Source organism: Besnoitia besnoiti (genome assembly GCF_002563875.1).
Source record: "Besnoitia besnoiti strain Bb-Ger1 chromosome Unknown contig00007, whole genome shotgun sequence".
In the NCBI taxonomy this organism is placed as follows: domain Eukaryota; phylum Apicomplexa; class Conoidasida; order Eucoccidiorida; family Sarcocystidae; genus Besnoitia; species Besnoitia besnoiti.
Window position 1 is genome coordinate 1,898,832 of NW_021703915.1, and position 10,123 is coordinate 1,908,954.

Sequence of the window (10,123 nt, forward strand, 5' to 3'; positions counted from 1 at the left end):
TGAACTTCACGTTTGGAATCCACGCTTTCCAACGGATGCCTTTTACACACAGCATTTAGACGCCGAAAGCTGTCGCACGCAATCATGTAGGCGGGTCTCCTTTCTCTGGAAGAGAGCAGCACCTCTTGTCGCGAGCTGCCTCGTTTTCTTCCCTCCTCCATCAGCAGAGTCATGGCGAAAGTCACGTGCCAGCCCAGCGCTTCTCGTCTAGAGCGTTGTCGCACCCGCGACCGTTGCGGAGCCGCCTCCGCGACAGTCGCCCGTGTGCCGCCCCGGTATCATGTTGAAGAGGTGCGTACGCTTAATCTGTCAACAATACACACGACGCATCGATGTGTAAGGACTTCCGGTCCCAAGCCGTTTGCCTTCTTTTGTGAGACGGGTTTTGTTTGAGTAGCATGTCTCGCCACCAGTACGCCGCTGGCTCTGCACGTTCATTCAGCCGTCCTGCTCATTACGGGAGGAGGGTGAACGACGTGCGCGGTGCCTCCTCTCCGGGGCAGTAGATTCATCAATTGCATGCTTCACCTGTCGGGAGGAGCAGCAGCAGAAAAAGTGAGCTCTGTGGGGCGGGACTAATTCAGGGACTTCTCTGTCAGTCCTAAAGGGGACAAGGAAATCCTTTAAGCTTCTCTGTCTGCCAAGCTTGCCGTTCGCAGTCTGAAAATCAAGGTTCTCGCGGCTTCGGCGGCGCTAGGCGCCGTTCGTGGAACAGCATTCTCTCCCCCTCCTCATCCACGGCAACCGCTTTTGCTGGCATTTTCGAGTTTGTCTGCATGCAGGGTTTTTTATGTTCGCCGTCCATCCAAACTCCTGAGATGTTCTCCTTCTCGTCAAACACTTTGGCGGCGTTTTTTCGGATTTGCCGCCGTACCGTGATGCTATAGTTTTCAGTTACAGCGCGCCCGTTTGGGCTCGTGAACTCGCTCGTATTTCATCCGACTCGTTCACAGATCGTCCACTGGCGCCCCCATATCGGACTCTTTCCAGTTTGTGGTCCAAAGCGAGCGGGTATCCGATTCGTTGCCTTTTCCAATTTGTTTTTGAGTATCCGCATATGCCTTCTCTATCCGTATTCTTAGCGCTGGGGAGCCGACAACCTGTAGTTCGTCGTATCGGAACCTGCGCGGCGGCTGGCAAGGGTTGACCGGGTGCCATTTTGTCGGTTGGGTTTATTTTCTCATCTCGAGCGTTCACGCAGTTCACGTGTGCGTGCCTGTACGCAAGTTGGTAGCCGGCAGAATCCCTTCTTCTGTGTGACGGGTCTGCCGGCGTCCGCGGCGTCGTCGCTTGGCGGGTTCCGCGTCGGTTTTTTCAGGTTCCAGCTCGCGAGGACTTCGGCGCGATGGCTCCAGAACAGAGCGGCGTCTCCGCCGTCCTTCCTTCGCGCGCGAGGGCGGCCGATGGCGCAGCGGAAGCTCCAGCGGGGGTCCCTGTGGGTCGCTCAGAGAAGGAAGCCTCGCCTGAGGAAGCGTGGCTGGACGCGGTCGCGGAGGAGCCCCTCTGTCTGTTGCTGAGTGAAGGCGAAACGCTGTCGCAACGCAGGAGAGCCCTGGAGATGACACTTCGCCACCTGGACAGTCTGATTCAGTCGACTGGAGCCGGCACCGCGGTTGTCGGCGGCTGCGGAGCGCGGGCACCTAGGTCCTTCACTTCGCTGCTGCTGCGGAATTTGAGCCGCGGTGGCGAGAGCGACGCAGAGGACGAGGCGGATGCGCAGGGCGAAGAGGCGGGTGGGAGCCGCGGAGAGGGCGCGCTGGCAGCGCCTGCGCGCGAGGCTGCGTCGGCGGACGTGTCCGTGCAGCACGTTTGGGCCCTCATTGATGCGGAGGGGAAACGGCTGCTGCGGAAGCTGAGAAAGAAGGTGAAGGACCTGCACACGGCAGAAATGACCAGCCGACGAGGCCTGAAGCGGAGTCGAAAGCAGCGGCGCCGACGGGCGGAAGACGCGGACGACGGCAGGCCGTCTGCCGCACCAGAGTTCTTCCAGGATGCCGCAGAGGGCCGGCGGTGGCAAGACCGGTTCCTTTGGCTGCTTCCCTTCGAAGAGGAAGAAATCCAGGAGAGCGACTCCGACAGAGAGGCAGACGACGAAGAGACGCCATCGGAGGACGATGAAGAGGGACAAAGCGACAATGACGCCAGTCCGGCTAGGCGGGTGGGAGCCGGCAGCGAATCCGAGGGGGAGGAGGATGCTGCGGAAGACGCGGCGTCTGACTCTGAGGTCGACGCAAGCGACGCGGAAAGTGAAGCTGCCGAAGGCGAGGAAGGGGCAGATGAGACGCAGAAGGTGGAGGAGGACCAGTTTTTCTCCATGGAAGCCATGCGACGTTTCATCCTCCAAGAAGAAGAGAAGGAGCGCAAGAGACAAGATGCGGAAAAGGACAAATCGCTCGCTTCCGCGGACGAATTGGACGAGGACGACGGCGAGGACGTTGACATGCTTCTGGAGGAAGCCGAGGATGATGACGAAGAAGCGCGAAACCTGAAGTACTCAGACTTCTTCGATGCGCCGTCCGGCGAAGGTCTCGGCGACGACGACAGAGTTTCTTCGGCGAAGCGCAGGAAGAGAGCCACCAGGGTTTCCGATGACGAGGATTCGCAGGACGAGGACGCGTGTGAAGAGGAGGAGGAAGGTTTCAAGTTCGAGGATGGCGAGATGGACGAAGAAGAGCGGCGCCTGCAGCGGGAGCTAGACCGGCTGGAGCGTCGGCTCCGGGAAGACGCAGAAGAGGCGCGTCAGCAGCGTCGCGAGAAGGGGAAAAAAGGCGCAGACGCGGAGGGCAACAGCGACGAAGAGGGCGCCAGCGATGCCTCGAGTGCCTTTTCTGACGCAGCTGAGGACGACGACCGTGGCGAAGACCGCAAGAACCTCCGGCACGCTTCTCTGCGCGAAGTCATGGCGCACTCCGCGGCTTTGCAAAGTGACATCGACAAGCTGGAGCAGGAGCTTGTGGCGAAGAAGGCTTGGAATCTTCAGGGAGAGGCCTGGGCGAAGCAGCGCCCTCGGAACGCGCTTCTCGATGTCGGGCCCCTCGATCTCCCTCTGCTGACATCTTCTGTGAAGGATGACCAGGCCGCGGAACTGGATGACAGGCTTGGAACGCTCGGTGAGGAAGAGACAGACGAAGAGCAGGGCGGCACGCAGAAGATCAGCAAGCTCAGTGAGTACATTGAAAAGATCCTGAGGCAGCGCATCGAGGAGAATCTCTTTGATGATGTCATTCGGCGCGCCGTCGTCCCGCCAAACCAAATGAAGAAGGGCGACGACGCGACTGTGGAACTAGATATGGAGAAGAGCAAAGTCGGGTTGGGCGATCTGTACGCGATGGAATACGAGCAGAAGCTCATGGGAGGTGCGGGCGGCAGCGGAAAGGTGTCCGCAGAAGAAAAGCAGAAGGCGGAGCTGCTGGAAATGTTTGGGGAGTTGATGTACAAGTTAGACTGCCTGAGCAACATGAGCTTCCGGCCTGCGCCGCCAGCGGTAGCCGAGAAGGCGAAGTTAGGCAGCGGAGACGGCGGCGTCGCCGCGGTTCAGGTAGAAGAGGCCGTGCCGGTGCTCCACAGCGATGCCTTGAGGAAGGCGCCGGAGGAGCTCAGGAAGGCACCGAAGCAGAAAGACAAGAGCGAGATGACGCAGGCCGAGCGCAAGGCGGAGCGGCGGAACAAGAAGGAGCGACGCCGCAAGCGCGTGCTAGGGCAAGTCAGACGCGGAGAGCTGACGAAGGAAGGCCTCAAGGAAAGGGAGACCAAGATTGCGGCGAAGAACAAACAACAAAAGGAGAACCGGCTCAGCAAGAAGCAGACTGGACTAACGCAACAGGAAGCCATTGCAGAGCTTAGAAAGAATCAGAGAAGAGTAAAGATCCAGGAACTCCTCAGCGATGCGATGAAAGCTGCGCGATCGGAACGCCGTCAGAAAGCGGGTTCCAAGTAGAGAACCAGCCGCGGACACCACGCGTTGCTCCGGCGAGGTTCGGGGGCGATTGTGTTAGGCTAATCATGTGCGAAGAAGCTCGGGGACGATTTGATCACTTATGCGTCCTGAATCGGACCATACGATATATGCCAAACCTGAACGGAATGAATGTCTAAAAGCGTTTTAGTAGCCCAGGTCACATAGACTTGTACAACCACGCCGCAAACCCGGCACGAAATTTGGCGTGACCATTTCAAGTTCGAAGGTAGACAGTAGACTATGATTGCAAGTAGGCGATTCTTGCTTAGCGTGAAGAAAAGCTGTGGTAATTGCGCGCCTGGTGTGGTATGGTATTGCGACTACAGAGGGCGTCCGACCCGAACTGCAGCCGGTGCCTCGTGTCATGTGGCATCGCGAAAACACGGGGGCTGTCGAAGCGGAGCTGCCCTTCCCGAACTGAAGCAATGCCAACGCCTTCAATGGTGGCGCAAGAATTCAGTCACAGTGCTAGCGTCTAGTGCGGTGTATGTACGGGAACTTGATAGCATGAGACTGGCAGGATAGAAAAGGCATTCACGCTCGGTGTTCGTGAAGCTGTCGATAGTATCACATGGGGAGATCGTATGATGGCCAGCTCTAATTAGGAGTCCCGCTACCGCTCAAGTGCACACTCGTTGCTAGGACGGACTGACTAACGAAACTGATCTGCGCCACGGAGTTCCGGTCAAAGTGCAGGGCTGATGCCCCCGCGTGGTGCTACTATTTCTCGTAAAGGAAGAGGTAGAGCGACTCGACAGGCAATAGAGATAGCGTGAAAGCTCTTTTGATGCTAAAAAGTACCATTCAGGTACGATATGAAGCGGAGTGCTAACGGCGAGAAGGGAAGTGTGTTTCAAGAAAAGGGATGTTTAGCCGGAAAGTTAGCGTCTAAAATGCCACATATAGTAGCTCGTACTGCACCAAGAGTTACTACGAAATGGAAATGAGCTACAATATAGTATGTATCGTGTAGGGCAATATCCATACCAGCGTATAGTACCACATAGAGTAAACAGTAGGATAAAACTAAGAGCAGCGGACTACTGGTTTAGATCTTGAAGGCCTTTGTTTACCGGATCCAAGTTCTCTTGTGCTTTTCAGGACCAACATGTTAAGTGCATTAGCAGAGCATAGCTAAGATGATAACTATTGTGGATATAGAACCAATTGAACACCATGTATTAATATAACAAAGATAATCAGGGTAATCTGGTATCCTTCTTGGCATAACGTTGAAACCAAGGATATGCATAGGTATGAAAATTAATAAGATACTACCTAAGAAAACTACAAACCAGATTCTCGGCGAGAAGGGAAGTGTGTTTCAAAGAAAAGGGATGCCTAGCTATGATCTTTATGTTCTTAATGCCTGTTTTGTATGGAGGATATGGTAACTCTTTGTATCAATATATATTGGTGGCTCGGAAGTCGCTTTCCCAAGAACTAACGCGATCTATCCCAGGCTACAAATGCAGAGTTCTCGTTAGAGCCGACTGGTCAAGAGTCCGCTTTCCGGAATGCCGCGGCCACTTATCAGTCAGCGTGGCTTACTTCTACTTCCCACACGTACAGCGCCGAGGCCTTGTCACACAGTTCTACAAGCACAGCCTCGCGGACGCTTCATATCGAACCGCTACATAGATGCTTCATGAAGAAACTGCCTGTTGCAGGAATTCTCAGTTGCACGGTCACGGTCATTGAACGCGCGGGAAATCTGCTGCAAAAGAGTTGTCGACCCATGTAGTGACGATGCCAGAAGCGAACATCTACACCAGTGTAAAAGATACAACTGATACACTACGCACACGATGTCGCACAAGAAACAGGAACAGTCGCATAGTATGTATGCGTGTTGACACTGAAAACCAGTTTCAGGAATGCAGCACGTCGTTCACCAGTAGGGTCAATCTATCTACAAAGAAGATACGCCCATACTCGACGCTTCTTGGTGGCGTCGAATTTGAACCAACGAGAAAGGTTGCCTGATCCGGTGGGAAGCAGAAACAGCATTCGAATGCAAGCGTTCATACATTCTGTGACACTGCCGGAGTTAGAGACTGTACGTTGCGAGTTTAGTTGCCGAAAGTTGACTAATCGCAGGCGCAAATGTGTTTTGCACATGCGAACTTCCACAATCTCGCCTAGCGTAGACGCTGAGGAAGAAGCATGTCATCTGCATCTACAATAGTGGAGCGCAACTTCCCAGGAGAAAGATCTCCTTATTGCAGTTGAATTCAAGATCTTCTTCTGCCCAGTCATGCATCACGAAGATAGTCGCACACTTGCAAGGTTACTGAAACGGCATCTATATCTTACAGTCATGAGGTAGACCGTGTCTCGTATCGAGTTGTTCGGAAGATTGCCCGTCGTTTGCATTGAAAACCCTGCTGTGACTACCGCTACTAGGATCATCCACGTGAAAAAACGAGATCCACCATAACACTGGACTGAATGCCGAACATTTGCTCAAACTCGTTATCAGTCCTGGGGAGAAGCAGGGTGTGCGGCAGTATTCGAACGGAGTTATGACGCATTACCAAGGCCGACGGCTGCGGTGCAACCCATCGCAACCATGAGGAATTTCTGTGTAGATGTCACTGGTAAAGCAGATCTGGATCAGTTTTCAGTAGGACACAATTGTTCGGCTTACAAGCAAAGTAGCCACTTTTTTGTCAGTGCCCGATGGATGGTTCACGCTGTTTCTATGCAGCTGCGACCGGAGTGTCACTTCCTCCCAAGAGGACAACGCGTCCTGCCTACCTGAACACCTTGAATCGCCCCTACTGCCTCAAATATCCAAACACAATCGCCAAACCATAACCCTATTGGATAACAAGAAGGATGCCTGTCGCGTTCTTTAGCTGCCATGATACTGAGAAAAACACTATGTCAGTGGCTAGAACTGCGCTGGTGTGTACATTTCGATACCCGAGGAGAACGACCAGAATTGCCTGGGCTGCCACAAAAGGGATCCTCTTGTCGACGCCGCCGATACTGCCTCCCGCATTTCGTTTCATAGGGCAAATTGTCGTGCCGCCAAGCATCACTGACTGACTGCCTCAAGAGGGTCTGGTTTGACGCGCAGCGCTGTGTGCCGTTGTTCATTCGAGCTTGTCAGCGCTGGTGATACTGGCTGATGAATCACGACTGTTCAGCGGCTTCGTATGTACTCCAAACCCATGTGGGCGAGCACGCGATGCTACTTTCCGCCGCCGACCAAATGATGCACTGTTGCTATATCTCATGCATGCGCAGATTCCTGTAAAACTCAGTTCACTCCTTGTGTACTAATCACACGCAGCCTTCAGAAAAAAGCTTCGGGTTGGGCAGCGAGACAAACAGCTGCACTCCAGAAGCGCTTCCCACCAAGGAAGAACTTCATATCAGCTTCCGAAAAATTCGGCCAAATCGCAACATGAGTAAAGTTAGAAGTTAACGGAGATGAACTTTATGCCCACCAAGAAGAACATATAACAAACAACACGCTTACACAGGCTGGCCATACCAAAACGGGTTCGATCCTGCCAGGCAGATGAATCACATCGCTCTGCACACCAGCGAGAACTGGTTGACTGCGGCAAAACAGTAGACGTATCGTCCCGGTAATCTTGAAAAGAACTGCAGATTGACGATCAGTCCTTTTTCTTGGAGACTCTGTACTGACCAATGACCACTGCATGGTCTCTGTGGTACGGCTCCAGGGTGAGCTGCTCTCTGGGTTTGCACTTCTCCTTCCTCAACTTGTCCACCTCTGCAGCAAAAACGGCCTCAGGCTTTGCAGTGGAATCTACACAGTTCGCTTTGATGGAAATAACGAACCAGCCCCCGGCCTTCAGGAAATGGTGCGCGTTCAGGGCAACGATTCGGGATTGATCCGGCTGGGCGACATCGGCAAAGATGACGTCAACCATGCCAACGAGCATGCGATACTTCAGCGGCTGACGAGCGTCCTCCACGATGGGAACGATGTTTTGCCTCTTCTTGGCCATGTTCGTGAGGTCGCGACCCGAGCGATGGGAAAACTCAACTGCGTACACCACCCCTTCGGGGCCAACGATATCTGACACATGGGAAACTGTCGTGCCATTAGCAGCACCCAAATACAGGACCTTGCTGCCCGGCTTGATGGGCATGTTAGCCACACCACCGACGATTGTGGCTCCCAGCTTCGACCTGAACGGGTTCCACACACGGTACTCAATCTTCTCTCCACCCTCCTCGGCGACCTCTAGTCGCTTCTCTCCATATACAGATTCTCCCGGAACCATGTTGCGGGTGACAAGGGAGTCCGCTTTTCCCTTAGACATAAAGATACCCTCGAAGCGGTGGGGAACAACAAGAACCTTCTGGGCTCCTCCTTTGGCGCCAACACCGCCTCGGCCTCCGCCTCGACCTCTTCCGCCGCCCCTGCCGCCGCGACCTCCGCCTCGACCTCCTCCGCGACTCGCTTTGAAGCCTCCACCGCCACCTCTTCCTCCTACGAAACATCCACGGAAAATTCGCCACGGAGCACTTTTTCCGTCTGACGCGACGTGCATTTCGTGATGGCGAAGCAAGTCACGAGCTGCACAGTGCGAGGGACAGGCATGCAACAGGCAAACAGCTCTCGCTTTCGCTCACCTCTTCCGCCGCCTCTGCCGCCGCCTCGACCGCCCCCTCGGAAGCCGCCTGAATCAGGTCATCGACAGCACCGAGAAAATATCACATGTATTCGCTCTCATTGCCCCCAGCTCGGGGAGGAAAAGCACGCACGACTGCGCAACACTACTTGCTCGGACAGTTGACGGTTGGAGGATACCGCCGTCAAGCAGAGAAAAAGCAACAGACTGCCGTAACCTCCCTTTAGTTACCCCGTCGTCGCATTCGAGGTCTCCTCTGCTGGGATGAAACCTTGCCTCCACCTCACAAGCGCGCCTGGCCCCCTCCCTTCAGTAATCCGATTCATTCGAGCCTCTCTGTTCTCGCACTGGCTGCGGAGTTACTTTTCTGCGGCAATCGCCGTGAAAGGCCGGTACGCCTGCTCCAGTGGCGCGCGCTGTTCATTCTCGCCACAGCACACAATTTCTACTGGAAAATGCAACTCTTCACGAAGTCACCCTGCTTCGGCGCCACGGCAGAACGACCCCAGATACTTATAGTTCATGTGTGGCTAACAGTCACAGCCGTATTTCCTCACCTCTCATTTTCGTGATCTACGTTTATAAAAATGCAGTGCGGGCAGATCGTCTGCTTCGACCCGCTGGAAAAATGGATGGACCGTTTCCGAACGGTTTCCGGAAAACTACGATTTAGAGCAGGTTGATACGGGCAAAGAACGAAAGCGACTGGCGCATTACGCAGCCACGAGGGAAACCAGGAAACCTGTGCTTTGGCGCGGCCCGAAACAACAAGAGGCCAGAAACAAAGCCAACGAAGGGTGACAGACTGAACTCTTTTCTCGCCTCGCTACAAAACGTACTGGGGTTGGTAGTCCCCACAACGCTGTTGAACATGCATGCGACGGGCATGCGCCGAGCCAACGCCGGTTGCCACGTCGCCTGCCCGATTACGGCCGCATGGCATTTACCGCGACTCCTTTACAGGGGCTTCTCACCAGGCGAGTCTAGAAACCTCTTGAAGCACACAGCATCTTCCGAGACCTGCATAACCTAATTTAGTGCATCAATTTGTGCGAGCCCTACGAGGCAAGTTGGACTTCGAGGATAGGGCGACACGCTGCTAGCCGCCGTATGGCCCCAACGCGTTAAATGGCGCTCGCGTGACGCGAATCAGGGCGGCCTGGAAGAGACAGGAAGAAAAAACAGGTATGCTCAACACAAACAGGGCCAAACGCCGTGCATGTGGTTTCTCCCTGGTTGTGAGAGGAACAGGTAATTTGTTGTGGGTAGGGAATCTCACCGCGTGTGCGGCAAAGTTCCCGCGTCTTTTGTCCTTGATAGCCCAGTCACACCCGAGACACAGCCTTAGCATGTGAGCGATAGGGAGCGAGATGACACGTCTTGCTGCAGTGTATCTGGGGGGCCGTTAACGACGCGTCCTGGTGGTAACTCGGGTGGTGGTATCGGCAACGAGTATCACGGATAATGGATTTCGTGGCATGCGATGCCCCCGGTACACGGCGCCTGAGCCGCTGGTTGAGCGTCTCCTCCGATTCCGCACGTCACC

General features: G+C 54.7%; 2 protein-coding genes across 2 annotated transcripts; one reads left to right on the plus strand and one right to left on the minus strand.

The window, feature by feature from the left end:
• Nucleotides 1-1,345: 1,345 nt before the first annotated feature.
• BESB_072880 (putative M phase phosphoprotein MPP10) lies at nucleotides 1,346-3,937 on the plus strand (the record flags this gene model as incomplete). The annotated part of the gene is made up of 1 exon (XM_029365661.1): nucleotides 1,346-3,937. One exon carries the CDS (start codon nucleotides 1,346-1,348, stop codon nucleotides 3,935-3,937), a length of 2,592 nt encoding a protein of 863 aa, XP_029218145.1.
• A 3,653-nt stretch (nucleotides 3,938-7,590) lies between these two features.
• BESB_072890 (fibrillarin) lies at nucleotides 7,591-8,496 on the minus strand (the record flags this gene model as incomplete). The annotated part of the gene is made up of 1 exon (XM_029365662.1): nucleotides 7,591-8,496. One exon carries the CDS (start codon nucleotides 8,494-8,496, stop codon nucleotides 7,591-7,593), a length of 906 nt encoding a protein of 301 aa, XP_029218146.1.
• Nucleotides 8,497-10,123: the final 1,627 nt, after the last annotated feature.